Raw genomic sequence first — 15,072 nt, forward strand, 5'->3', positions numbered from 1 at the left:
CAATGAACCCCATACAAATAATGACGCCAAATCTTCAAGGCGTGAACAATGGCTGCTAACTCAAGATCATGGACGGGATAGTTCTTCTCATGGGCGCGAGGCATAGGTAATCACCCTACCCTCCTGCATCAGAACACATCCAATACCTACCCTCGAGGTATCACAATACACAGTGTAAGAACCCGAAACTGATGGCAGAACTAACACTGGAGCTGTGTTCAAGGCAATCTTGAGCTTCTGGAAGCTATCCTAACATACATCCGACCACCTGAATGGAGCACCCTTTTGGGTCAATTTGGTCAAAGGTGATGCAATAAATGAAAACCCCTCCATAAAGCGATGGTAATAGCCCGCCAAACCAAGGAAGCTCCTAATCTTCGTGGCTGAGGACGGTCTAGGACAACTCTACACCGCCTCTATCTTATTCCGATCCGCCTGAATACCCTCACTAGATACCACGTGCCCTAAGAATGCTACTGAACCGAGCCAAAACTCATACTTGGCGAACTTTGCATAAAGCTTCTCCTCCCTCAATCTCTGTAATACAATCCTTAGATGTTGAGCATGCTCCTCCTGGCTACGAGAGTACACCAGGATGTCATCAATGAATACAATAACGAATGAGTCCAAATAGGGCTTGAATATACTGTTCATCAAATGCATGAACGATGCTGGGGCATTGGTCAGCCCAAATGACATCACTAAGAACTCATAATGGCCATATCGGGTCCTGAAAGCTGTCTTTTGAATGTCTGAATCCCGAATCTTCAGCTGGTGATACCCGGACCTCAAATCAATCTTGGAGAACACCCTCGCTCCCTGAAGCTGGTCAACTAAATCATCAATACGAGGCAAAGGATACTTGTTCTTGACCATGACCTTGTTCAACTGCCTGTAATCAATGCACATCCTCATGGAACCATCCTTCTTCTTTACAAATAGAACTGGTGCACCCTAAGGTGACATACTAGGCCGAACAAAACCCCTTATCAAGGAGTTCCTGAAGCTGTCCTTCAACTCATTTAACTCCGTCGGTGCCGTACAATACGGTGGGATAGAAATGGGCTGAGTGCACGATATCAAATCAATATCAAAGTCAATATCCTTGTCATGCGGCATGCCCGGCAGGTCTGTAGGAAACACATCCGAAAAATCACGTACCACCGGAACAGAATCAATGGTAGGGGTCTCTGCACTAACATCCCTCACAAAATCCAAATAGGATAGACAACCCTTCCCAACCATACGTTGAGCCTTCAACTATGAAATCACTTTACTAGGTACATAGTCTATAGAACCGCTCCACTCAACCCTTGGAAATCCCGGCATCGCCAACATCACGGTCTTAGCATGACAATCTAGAACAACATGACATGGAGATAACCAATCCATACCCAATATCACATCAAAGTCAACCATACTGAGCAACAAAAGGTCCACTTGGGTCTCCAGACTCCCAATAGTCACCATACATCACCGATATACGCGGTCCACGACGATAGTATCACCCACGGGAGTAGATACATGAACAGATGAGACTAAAGACTCACGGGGCATATCCAGAAAATGAGCGAAATACGAGAAAACATATGAATAAGTGGACCCAGGGTCAAATAATACCGAGGCATCTCGGTGGCAAACCGAAACAATACCTGTAATCACAGCATCTGAAGCAATGGCATCTGGCCTGGCTGGGAGGGCATAGAAACAGGCCTGGCCACCCCCTGATCGGCCTCCCCCTCTCGAGCGGCCCCTAGCTGACTGAGCTCCACCCCTAGCTGGTTGGGCGGGTGGTAGAGGATTTGGTGCTGAAGTCGAAGGCTGACTCCTCTACTGAGATGAACCTCCCGTCAGGCGGGGACAAAACCTCTTGATATGCCCCAAGTCCCCACACTCAAAGCAACCTCTACCGGCCACTGAGGACTGAAGGGGACCCTAAGCACTAGAATAATTGCTAGAAGGTCCTGACACAGAGAAGTTCATATTCATGAATTTATTCACATTATCCTAGTCTCAGAAGTTACAGTATTCTCCCTTATCGGGAATTTATATTCAGTTAAGCATTATTTTCTTCCAGTCAAGAGAATAGAGGGGGTGGGTGTATGTGTGTGTGTGTGTATATATATATATATATGTATATATATGTGTGTGTATACATGTATACAATATTATAGTATTTTCACTACCATCGAGCTATAATCGACGGGCAGGCCCCTATTAGGCAACCTCTAATTAGATGGTAAGTTATATACCGAGCCTATTGTGGCCGAGTGCCTATGAGCGAGCCCAGGATGGTTGAGATACAGGGCCTAGTATGGCCGAGCGCCTATAAGCGAGCCTACTACGGTCGAGCAATTACACTTACCGAGCCTTATAGGGCCAAACATTTATTTTACTTACTATATTGAAGGAGTTGAGTCAGTATCAACAGGTAAGTATATCTCCAGATCATCTTTGACTCCCAGTTACTTTCAGTTATTATATTATCAGTACAGTTTCATCTTTCAGTTATGTTATTGCCTTACATAATCGGTATATTATTTCGCACTGACGTCCCTTTTCTGGAGACGTTGCATTTCATGCATGCAAGTTCAGATAGATAGACACATAGACCTCCTTAGTTGGTGTCTCCCGAGTTCAGCCCAATCGGTAAGCTCCACGTCCTTCAGAGTTACCGAGTCTAGGGTTTTATGTACATATTCTATATGTCTGTATATATATGTTATGGGTAGGTCGGGCCCTGTTCCGATCACAATAAACCCATCAGTAGAGGCTTATAGCATATCTTGTCAGGTAGTGCAGTATGTTGGGCTTGTAGACCTGGTTTGTTATAACGACCCGACCGGTCGTTTCGAGAGTTATAACCCCATTTTCCCCATTCCTACTTATTTTTGTGTTATTCAGCTATATTATGTTATATCGGTTTATTTGGCTCGAGTCCGAAAGGAACTCTGAGTGGAATGAGACACTTAGTCTCATAATTAAAAAAAACAAAAATTGAGTTAGAAAAGTGGACCGGATATGGACCTATATGTAAAAGACCTCGGATTTGAGTTTTGATGATTCCAATAGCTCTGTATGGTAATTTTGGGCTTAGGAGCGTGTCCGGAATATTATTTGGAAGTCCGTAGAGGATTTTGGCTTGAAATGCCGAAAGTTTTATTTTTGAGAAGTTTGACCGGGAGTTAACTTTTTGATATCAGGGTCGGAATCCGATTCTGAAAATTGAAATACCTCTATTATGTCACTTAGGAATTGTGTGCAAAATTTGAGATCAATCGGACGTGATTTGATAGGTTCCGGAGTTGTTTGTAGAAATTAGAAATTTCAAAGTTCATTAGGCTTGAATTGGGGTGTAATTCATGGTTTTAGTGTTGTTTGAGGTGATTTGAAGATTCGACTAAGTCCGTATGATATTTTAGGACTTGTTGGTATATTTGGTTGAGGTCCCGAGGACCTCGGGTGAGTTCCGGATGGTTAACAGATCAAAAATTGAACTACAACAGCTACTGCAATTTTCTTCTGTTGGAAAATTGTTCTGTCAGAATCGAGCCCAGGAATCGAGCCCAGAAATCGAGGGCCACAATCGAAGCCATGATCGAGCCTAGGGTCGAGGGTCACGGTCGAAGGCCGGGTCGAAGTCATAATCGAGAACCAGGATCGAGGGCCAGGATCGAGAACCGAGATCGAAGGCCAAGATTGAAGGCCAAGATCGAGGTAGAATCGAGGATGTCTGGGCAGAATTATAAAAATAAGGACGTCGTCCCATTTGCCATTTTTGACAAATTAGAGTTTGAGGAGAGGCAATGTTTGATATATTTTTCAAGGAAAACTTGAGGTAAGTCCCTTGTGATCATTTCTACTTCATAATATTGAATTATCATCGAATAATCAGACTAGATTACATGATTTTAGGACTTGTTGGTATATTTGGTTGAGGTCACGAGGGCCTCGGGTGAGTTCCGGATGGTTAACGGATCAAAAATTGAACTACAACAGCTGCTGCAATTTCCTTCTGTTGGAAAATTGTTCTGTCAGAATCGAGCCCAGGAATCGAGCCCAGAAATCGACGGCCACGATCGAAGCCATGATCGAGCCCAGGGTCGAGGGTCACGGTCGAAGGCCGGGTCGAAGTCATAATCGAGGGCCAGGATCGAAAACCAGGATCGAGGGCCAGGATCGAGAACAGGATCGAAGGCCAAGATCGGAGGCCAAGATCGAGGCAGAATCGAGGATGTCTGGGCAGAATTATAAAAACAGGGACTTCGTCCCATTTGCCATTTTTGACAAATTGGAGCTTGAGGAGAGGCGATTTTTGATATATTTTTCAAGGAAAACTTGAGGTAAGTCCCTTGTGATCATTTCTACTCCATAATATTGAATTATCATCGAATAATCCGACTAGATTACATGATTTTGAGGTGTAAATCGGAGATTGGAACTTAGAAATTTGGAAATAAGAATTGTAGATTTGAGGGTCGAGTTGAGGTCGGATTTTGGTAAAATTGGTATGGGTAGACTCGTGGTTGAATGGGCTTTCGGATTTTGTAACTTTTGTCGGGTTCCGAGATATGGGCCCCACAGGCGATTTTGAGCCAATTTCGGATTTTGGTCTAATTTTGTAGTTTTTCTTGTGGAATTCCTCCCATTAGCGCGTATTGATGGTATTGTACTGATTGTGAATAGATTCGGAGCATTTGGAGGCCGAGTCCAGAGGCAAGATCATTGCGGGTTAGAGATTTGACCGGTTTGTGGTAAGTAACGATTGTAAATCTAATCCTGAGGGTATGAAACCCCGGATTTCGTATCATTCTACTATTTTGAAGTGGCGCACATGCTAGGTGACGGGCGTGTGGGTGTGCACTGTTGGGGATTTGTGACTTGGTCCGTCCCGTAGAAACTGTAAAGTTGCATACTTTGTTGAAACCATTGACACTTATATGTTTTAGAAAGATTTTCTGTAAATTGGGATGAATGACATGTTTGGGCCTTGCGCCAATGTTGTTTGGACCCTTAGGGGCTGTTTCTTACCATCCTCTCACAGTTTTCGATTGAAAATCTATACTCAGTCATGTTTATACTTGTTTACCTCATAACTCGATTTTATGACTCCATTTTGATGCATATAAATGTTTTGGGCCGAATGCCCCGTTTTACTGAAATGCCCGAGTGGCTTGATTTGTGAGGATGAGTGTGGATCAGGGCTGCCTGCCTGCAGCATACTTTATGACTGAGTGAGTCCGAGGGCCTGATTTGTGAGGATGAGTGTGGATCGGGGTTGCCCGCCTGCAGCATATTTTATTATTATCGCACGTGAGTTGTCCGTACAGATTATAGTGCTTGGGCTGAAGGAGCCCCTTCGGAGTCTGTACACACCCCCAATGAATACCTCTTTATATCATGAGAGGTATGATTGTTTGTATATGAGTGATGTTTTGCCCGAGGGGCTGTTTATGATTTCATCATTTTTTTTGCTCACCTTTGCATTGAGCCCTTTGTTTGAAAAACTGTTGGAAAAATATCTTTAAATGATTTTTACTAGAACTAGGTTTAAACGAGATGTTTGATTCTAATCCTGATTTTTAAGAGCATGTGGTATTTTACTGAGATTTCCTGATATGAATGTTATATGCTTTATTGCTCGACACTACTACTCAGTCTTTATTTATTGTTGTTACTTACTGAGTTGGCGTACTCACGTTACTCCCTGCACCTTGTGTGCAGATTCAGGTGTACCTAGACACGGTAGCGGTTATTGAGTGTTCTGGTTGCAGATCTTTTTCTTGGAGATAGCAAGGTAGTTGTTTGGCGATCGCAGCCCCTACTCTTCTCCCTTTTATCTTCCTTTAGTTGTATTTAGCTATTTTTCGGGTTGAGTTAGCCTTGACATTGTTAGACAGATTGTAGTATATGCTCATGACTAGTGACACCCCGATGTCGGGCCTTTTCTTTTCCGAACTTCTATTTTTCTTTGATTTGAACTCTTTAAATGAAGGTTTATGTTAAATAACCTTGGAATTATCTTTGAAATGAAAATATCGGTTTGTTTTGGAAATGAGTCGGCTTGCCTAGTTCCACGATAGGCGCCATCACGACAGAGGTTAGTTTGGGTCGTGATAGATTGGTATCGGAGCCTAGGTTACATAGGTCTCATGAGTCATGAGCGGATTTAGTACAGTCTTGCGGATCGGTACGGAGACGTTTGTACTTATCTTCAGGAGGATGCAGAACCCTTAGGAAAATTTCACTTTCTTGTAATCTATCGTGCGAAAATGATTCAGCTTGAGACATAACTCTTTGAATTCCTTCCACGCATCTCGTATGCGCACATGAGCGCTCGGTATCTGTTGTGCATCACCGGTTTGTGATTCTATGAATGAGGTTCGAGATGTGTATTATGTGTTTTGGTGATGGGATAGTCTGGAGGACTTGAGGCCAGGTTTAAACCGTAGTTTTGGATCGGTAGCTTCAGTTGTAACCTCTGCATTTGGACTCATATGTCTGATAATGTCCCTACGATTTGAATTGTGGCTCGATGAGCAGCGGAATTGGTTTGTGGTGAGTATGACGTAACTGCGGGAAGTGTTAAGACTATGTGAACGTGACGAGAAGTGTTTTCTTTAAATGTAAAGGAAGGTCATTGGGTGCTTGATTTTCATTTTGATGCGACGTACCGTCTCGAGTGTGAATGTTTTGAAGGATCTTTAACATTGTTAAATTTTGGGACAAATTAAATTCTCATGTCTGTCAATGAGTTTGAACTCAATAAGAGTAAGTGGTTGTGTAGTAATGGTGGTTTCGAATGGGTATTTTGATGTTGATGGCTCGGGAAAAATAATCTTTGAAGAGACTTAGAGTCAGTAACATTTTATTGGTTCAGGTGCGACAGAAATAAATTTTGATTTAATGCAGCAGTTGGGTAGCAAAGTATGAGGGAAGACATGACGGGAAGTGTTTTGCGGTGGTTGAAGTACTAGCAGGTCAAGTAGAAGAAGTAGAGGTTGAGAAGTTTCTTAAAGGAGATGATTTAACCAAAGTAAGAGTGGCAGCTTAGCATATGAATTCGCTAGTAGGGTAGTCGTGCGCCTTGAGGAAGTGTAGAATGGTTTGGAATCGTGTTAATATGTGAATCAGCCTGCATACTCTATTTGGAGTGATGGTTAGTGTACAAAAAAAGGAGTGTATTTGAAATGAATAGAGGCATGAAGATCTGATTATTGTGTCAGGTGCAATATGACTTGAGTTCGGAAGGTATTGTTGACGTACAATTGATGTCAATAGGGAAAGTGCAGAGTTATATAAATTGTGGGCGAGCATGAACTCAGGAGAATTTACGAATTTCATGGCCGTTGCACTCAGTGCAGTGTCATTGGGAGATGTCGGTAAGGAATTCCATATGTGGGTTATCTCCTGTGTGCAGCTAGCAGTGGCGTAATGTTGATGAAGCTTTTGTGAGGAATACTACTAGCTACCCGGTGGGAGGTCGCGTGTGTAATTTTGGCTGGAGATTCAGAATGTTCATGAAAGGCTTAATAAAAGACTTCGAGAAGTTTGGCAGGTTAACGGTGCGAGACCTTGGTAATTGAGAAGGAGAAATCCTTACGGGTTCTAATTTTATATAATTGCAGCTTAAGGCTAAGTGGGGGAGTCTTCTATCGACGAGTTGATTGCACAATTATGGGTCGTATTAGTTTCAGTTCGGGGTATACCGGTGAATCAGTTATGACTTGCAGAGGTCGAGATCGAGGATGACTCGGGTAAAGGAATTTCTAGACACAAGTTGTATTACACCCTATGGTTATGGGAGGACCATAAAAATAATTGAGTGTTTATTCATAGAGAATGTAGTGTACATGGAGCGGGAATTTGCTCGGTTGCGTAGGAGTGAGGGTTACTCTTTACTCCCTTGGGTGTTGATGTGCTAATGGGGCACATGTCATTTCGGTCCGTTTGGTCGGTTAATTCGAGAATGGTAACAATGGATTCAAGATTTATAAATATGGCTAGAAAATTGGGAGTTGCATTGAACGGTGTTGAGACTCGTTACATCTCATATCATTGTGAATTATGCATTTCAGTATCAAGAAGGTGAAGGAAACGGTTTTAGGTTCCTATAAAGTCTCTTCGGAGTAAGCATGTTTTGGTTGTGGAATCTTTGGAATACATAAAAAGGGTATTCGGCGGCTTATAAGCCTTAGGGCGGTGTGATTTTATGCTAGAGTTCGTGGGGCCAGTTTTAGTTAAGGATAGTAGTGTTCTAATAAGGAAATAAAATAGCAATTTGAAGGCAATTTGGAAAGGACTTGGGGAAATAGGACAATTTGGAAGTAGGTTGGGGTAGCACAGTAATAGGTATGATCGGTTATTTATGTACTTATGAAGTGGCTAGTATCTACAGGTGCTTAGTGGAATTGCTCCCGGATTTGGCAACCTGTGTGGCTTGGTAAAGTTAGAGGAATTCGGTTCAGATAGCTTGATTATGTGCAAATGGATCTCAAAGTGTTCATGATGGGTTCTACCATGGTTTAAACCGGATAATTTCTACCGATGTATGGAGCGTGTTGTGTGTTATGATTTTCTCCTAGAAAGAAGCAAGAAAGAGGTTTCTGACTAATAAGGTATGTAATTTTCTAGTGACTCAGAGTTGATAATGGAATTCTTATGCTTGTCACATGATGGCATAACAGATATGGTGTGTTGTGCGGGAATAGGATTTACATGTACCAGGTCATAGTTCAGTTTTGAAGGGAAGGACATAAATTCTTAGGCAGCATGAACGGTTTCCGATGACTAGGTAAATGATATTACTATCTGGTATAGCTTGATGAGAGTGTACATTTCAGAAGGGGCAGTGTGTTTGGATTTATGGGTACTTCGCTGGTAATGCGGCACTCTCCTGGTTGATCAGCTGTTGATATTCAATTTGTTTTGCCAGGTGGCACGAAAGAAGTTTCAAAGTATTCCTCGTGGGAGGATTGAGTATGAGAGAGGTGTTAGGCATTCGGGCGGTGGAGGTGGAATCAAATAGGGTGATTCATGTGTTTTATGGAATTGAAGATTGGGAGTTCTCGTGAGCAGATTGTTTCATGGTGGTGGACTGTGAAGTTGTGGCCGGAGCTAGCCAGAAGATAGAAGGTGTTATGATCTCATCATTGTGGACTTTCGGAGGTTGTTTATCTATTGGTGGCTGACCATAGTTGATTCGGGGCCCATTGGTAGGCCTAATTAGGATGTGTATTCTACACCGAGCCTGATTAATTGGCTCCATACTGCTATTGTTGAAGTATGTGCCATTCGGTTGATGTGAAGCTTATTCGTGCTCTGAAATGATCGATGAGTTACTCTTCTATGCTATGAGGAGTTGTGATTCGTGGTTATATGCACATATGGTGCGGTTTTATTGTGGCCTTATGGCGGAATTTGAGCGAGAAAAGTATTGGATATTGGTTGGTTAATGACGTATTGGTCGTGTTCTTTCTGATTTTATGTGGCATGGTGTCGTTTGATTCTCTGTGGTTATAGTAATGCACTTTGGATACTTGATGTCGAATTGCCCATGGTTATTGATTTTAGCATGGTGGCTTGAGGTGTTTCATATGGACCAGTATTTAGATAGGGTCGCGTATTGCAGCAGAGTTATATGGAAATATGATCCCTTGTATAAGATTTGTATGTTATGGTTCTGCGGTGTGTGATGGGTTCTTAGCATTGCGTCAGGGTGGTACTCGTTGAGCTTGCGGAACGGTTCTCCTATTTGGTTCATTATTACGATTGGGTACATTTGGAATGTTGCTATCTGGTGCACGGATTGCACGGGTTGGGGCTTTATATTGTATTGATGTGTCATGTCACTAGAGTGGTCGTGTTGGAGGAGACAAGGTCATTGGGCCTAGAATGGATGGTAGTAGATTTGATTGTGGTATAATTAGGAGGATAATATCGGAAGTCGGCTTTGAAATTGGCTATAGTTCTTGTAGAAGGAACGAGAGCTCCATGACCTGTTGGTCTAATGAATGGCTATGAATTTGGTATGTTTCTTTCATCGTCGGTAGTGTACGAAGGTTTTGAAAATGATTTTTTGTCTGATATGAGTTTATGACTGGCACTGGATTGATTTGAGTCGATACTGTGATTTGAAATCATTGCTTCGAGCATTCGAGATATGCGGTAATTGAATTTGAGTATTTGAGTTATGGTTACGGCATTTGGTACAGATTGTTCAGACATATACGGTATGTAGATGCAAACTTCTCATCATATAGGAAATTTCTGATATTGGAAATTTGATTCGAAGACTTGTGGGCTAGGTTGAATTGAGAAATTTTAGTTATGCTGTGCTATCAGACATGTATGGGATAGGGTGACGTGGGATCACCCCCGTGTATGTGCATGTGAAAGCTACACAGCGATTTGATGGCTTTTGGAACAACTCTGGGCACGTTCGAGGACAAACGTATGTTTAAGTGGGGGAGGATGTAACGATCCGACCGGTCATTTCGAGAGTTATAACCCCGTTTTCCCCATTCCTACTTTTTTTTGTGTTATTCAGCTATATTATGTTACATCGGGTTAGTTGGTTCGAGTCCGGAAGAAACTCGGAGTGAAATGAGACACTTAGTCTCATAATTAAAAAAAAAGAATTGAGCTAGAAAAGTGGATCGGATATGGACCTATGTGTAAACGACCTCGGATTTGAATTTTGATGATTCCAATAGCTCTGTATGGTGATTTTGGGTTTAGGAGCGTGTCCGAAATATTATTTGGAAGTCCGTAGAGGAATTAGGCTTGAAATGCCGAAAGTTTTATTTTTGAGAAGTTTGACTTTTTGATATCGGGGTCAGAATCCGATTCTGAAAATTGAAATAACTCTGTTATGTCAATTAGGACTTGTGTGCAAAATTTGAGGTCAATCGGACGTGATTTGATAGGTTCCGGAGTTGTTTGTAGAAATTAGAAATTTCAAAGTTCATTACGCTTGAATTGGGGTGTAATTCATGGTTTTAGTGTTGTTTGAGGTGATTTGAGGATTCGACTAAGTCCGTATGATATTTTAGGACTTGTTGGTATATTTGGTTGAGGTCCCAAGGATCTCGGGTGAGTTTCGGATGGTTAACGGATCAAAAATTGAACTACAACAGCTGCTGCAATTTCCTTCTGTTGGAAAAATGTTCTGTCAGAATCGAGCCCAGGAATCGAGCCCAGAAATCGACGGCCACGATCAAAGCCATGATCGAGCCCAGGGACGAGGGTCACATTCGAAGGCCGGGTCGAAGTCAAAATCGAGGGCCAGGATCGAGAACCAGGATCGAGGGCCAGGATAGAGAACCAGGATCAAGGGCCAGGATCGAGAACCACGATCGAAGGCCAAGATCGAAGGCCAAGATCGAGGCAGAATCGAGGATGTCTGGGCAGAATTATAAAAACAGGGACTTCGTCCCATTTGCCATTTTTGACAAATTGGAGCTTGAGGAGAGGCGATTTTTGATATAATTTTCAAGGAAAACTTGAGGTAAGTCCCTTGTGATCATTTCTACTCCATAATATTGAATTATAATCGAATAATCCGACTAGATTACATGATTTTGAGGTGTAAATCGGAGATTGGAACTTAGAAATTTGGAAATAAGAATTGTAGATTTGAGGGTCGAGTTGAGGTCGGATTTTGGTAAAATTGGTATGGGTAGACTCGTGGTTGAATGGGCTTTCGGATTTTGTAACTTTTGTCGGGTTCCGAGATATGGGCCCCACAGGCGATTTTGAGCCAATTTCGGATTTTGGTCTAATTTTGTAGTTTTTCTTGTGGAATTCCTCCCATTAGCGCGTATTGATGGTATTGTACTGATTGTGAATAGATTCGGAGCATTTGGAGGCCGAGTCCAGAGGCAAGATCATTGCGGGTTAGAGATTTGACCGGTTTGTGGTAAGTAACGATTGTAAATCTAGTCCTGAGGGTATGAAACCCCGGATTTCGTATCATTCTACTATTTTGAAGTGGCGCACATGCTAGGTGACGGGCGTGTGGGTGTGCACTGTTGGGGATTTGTGACTTGGTCCGTCCCGTAGAAACTGTAAAGTTGCATACTTTGTTGAAACCATTGACACTTATATGTTTTAGAAAAATTTTCTGTAAATTGGGATGAATGACATGTTTGGGCCTTGCGCCAATGTTGTTTGGACCCTTAGGGGCTGTTTCTTACCATCCTCTCACAGTTTTCGATTGAAAATCTATACTCAGTCATGTTTATACTTGTTTACCGTATAACTAGGTTTTATGACTCCATTTTGATGCATATAAATGTTTTGGGCCGAATGCCCTGTTTTACTGAAATGCCCGAGTGGCTTGATTTGTGAGGATGAGTGTGGATCGGGGCTGCCCGCCTGCAGCATACTTTATGACTGAGTGAGTCCGAGGGCCTGATTTGTGAGGATGAGTGTGGATCGGGGATGCCCGCCTGCAACATACTTTATTATTATCACACGTGAGTTGTCTGTGCAGATTATAGCGCTTGGGCTGAAGGAGCCCCTCCGGAGTCTGTACACACCCCCAGTGAGCGCAGGTACCTACTGAGTGCCGAGTGTTGAGTGACTAGGAGGCAAGAGTGATTGTGAGGTATGCCCGAGTGGCAAGAGTGATTGTGAGGTATGCCCGAGTGGCAAGAGTGATTGTGAGGTATGCCCGAGTGGCAAGAGTGATTGTGAGGTATGCCCGAGTGGCAAGAGTGATTGTGAGGTATCATGATATGATACCTGTTCATATCATGAGAGGTATGATCGTTTGTATATGAGTGATGTTTTACCCGAGGGGCAGTTTAAGATTTCATCATTTTTTTTGCTCACCTTTGCATTGAGCCCTTTGTTTGAAAAACTATTGGAAAAATGTCTTTAAATGATTTTTACTGGAACTGGGTTTAAACGAGATGTTTGATTCAAATCCTGATTTTTAAGAGCATGCGGTATTTTACTGAGATTTCCTGATATGAACGTTATATGCTTTATTGCTCGTCACTACTACCCAGTCTTTATTTATTGTTGTTACTTACTGAGTTGGCGTACTCACATTACTCCATGCACCTTGTGTGCAGATTCAGGTGTAGTTGGACACGGTAACGGTTATTGAGTGTTCTCGTTGCAGATTTATTTCTTGGAGATAGCAAGGTAGCTGTTTGGTGATCGCAGCCCCTGCTCTTCTCCCTCTTATCTTCCTCTAGTTATATTTAGCTATTTTCCGGGCTGAGTTAGCCTTGACATTGTTAGACAGATTGTGGTATATGCTCATGACTAGTGACACCCCGATGTCGGGCCTTTTCTTTTCCGCACTTATGTTTTTCTTTGATTTGAACTCTTTAAATGAAGGTTTATGTTAAATAACCTTGGAATTATCTTTGAAATGAAAATATCGGTTTGTTTTGGAAATGAGTCGGCTTGCCTAGTTCCACGATAGGCGCCATCATGACAGAGGTTAGTTTGGGTCGTGACATTTGTATAATTTATTAGTTTATCAGCTATAGTAGTCATGACGGCCTTGTCGGCCCAGGGTTATATTGATGTTTAGTCAGCGCTAGTTTCCATTCAGTTTTATATGTTGCTTCACAATGTGGCCACATGGCCAAATTATGACGTTATATGTTCAGAGTCCCTTAGTCGCAAGTTGGTATGCTAGGTTAGGTGAGGCACCGGGTGTCGGTCTCGCCCCCCAGGTTCGGGGTATGAAAAACTTAGTATCAGAGCAGTTCTGTCCTAGGGAGTCTACAAGTCGTGTCTAGTAGGGTCTTGTTTATAGATGTGTTGTGCACCACATTATATAAAGAGGGAACTACAGGGCATTTAGGAGTTGGTTTCTCTTCTTTAAAATCTAAATCGTGATGTAGAATTGAGTTATAGGATATTTGAGTTAAACTTACGTGTTGGTGTTCCATACACAGATGACAGTGACTAGGAAGACTACGGATAGCGAGAGAGGAGATGCAGCAACAGGTGAGGGAACCAGCAGGGTACCCTCAGTAGATGGGTCCCAGTCTAAGGCCCAGGGCGAGACCCCTACTCAGCCATTACCGGCTCCTCCACCACCTAAGGAGATTCCTAGGGATACCGCACACCTAGTTCCCCATCCACTTCCATCAGATGAAGACTTGAGGAATGCGGTGCATCTGTTGACACAGTTGGTAGCTACCCAGCAACAAGCTAGGGCATTAGCTAATGTAGGATCTTCTGAGGGGTTTGGGAGTTCAAGGGTCCAAGAGTTTATTGCTTTGAGTCCCCCAGAGTTCAAGGGGACAGATCAGAGGGAAGACCCACAAGATTTCATAGATCAGCTTCATAGGATCTTTCGGGTTGTGCATGCCATAGAGAAAGAGGCACTTGAGCTAGCAGCTTTTCAACTCCGAGATATAGCCATCCTTTGGTACGAGGGATGGGAGAGGTCCAGGGCATGTGATACACCTCCAGCTAGTTGGGAGAATTTTTTAGTTGCCTTCCTGGACTAGTACTTACCGCAGGAGATCCGACAGGTTTGGGTCGATCAGTTTCTAGCCCTCAAGCAGGGCAATAAGAGTGTTCGAGAGTATAGTCTCTGTTTTGACTCATTGGCTAGATATGCACCATCCATAGTTGCCACTATGCAGGACAAGATCCACAACGTTATAGTAGGGTTAGCCCCATAGTTGACCGGGGCATGAGCCACGGCTGCATTGCAGGATAGTATGGATATCTCTCGGATTCAGGCATTCGCTCAGAATATAGAAAGGGGTAGGCCTCGGTAGCAGGGTACAAAGAGGACTCAGCAAGGGTAGCGTAGGAGGATGAGATTTCCCAGGTCTCAGGAGCAGTCTCAGGGTAGTTATAGGCCCTAGTACTTCGGACAGCTACCTAGGCCTCCGCTACCTCAGTTACAGGATTACAGGTATGACCGCTATACTCAGTCAGGACCAGGTGAGAGCTTACGGGCATCGAGTTTGCAACGACATAGAGATTCAAGGCAGACGTGGTCATTTCCGCCGCGGTGTGACATCTGTGGTAGAGGACACTTGGGCCAATGCTGAGCAGGTTCTGATGCTTGTTATACATGTGGGCGTC

General features: G+C 43.1%; 1 protein-coding gene across 1 annotated transcript; it reads left to right on the forward strand.

Annotated features, from left to right (window-relative positions):
- Window positions 1-13,922: 13,922 nt before the first annotated feature.
- LOC138909148 (uncharacterized) lies at window positions 13,923-14,483 on the forward strand. Its single transcript, XM_070200331.1, has one exon. The coding sequence runs from the start codon at window positions 13,923-13,925 to the stop codon at window positions 14,481-14,483; it is 561 nt and encodes a 186-aa protein (XP_070056432.1).
- Window positions 14,484-15,072: the final 589 nt, after the last annotated feature.

The sequence above is a fragment of the Nicotiana tomentosiformis genome, chromosome 4 (assembly GCF_000390325.3).
Source record: "Nicotiana tomentosiformis chromosome 4, ASM39032v3, whole genome shotgun sequence".
NCBI classification, from domain to species: Eukaryota; Viridiplantae; Streptophyta; class Magnoliopsida; order Solanales; family Solanaceae; genus Nicotiana; species Nicotiana tomentosiformis.

Coding starts and splice junctions, on each gene's coding strand:
- LOC138909148 (XM_070200331.1), top strand. CDS start 13,923: ATGACAGTGACTAGGAAGACTACGGATAGCGAGAGAGGAGATGCAGCA.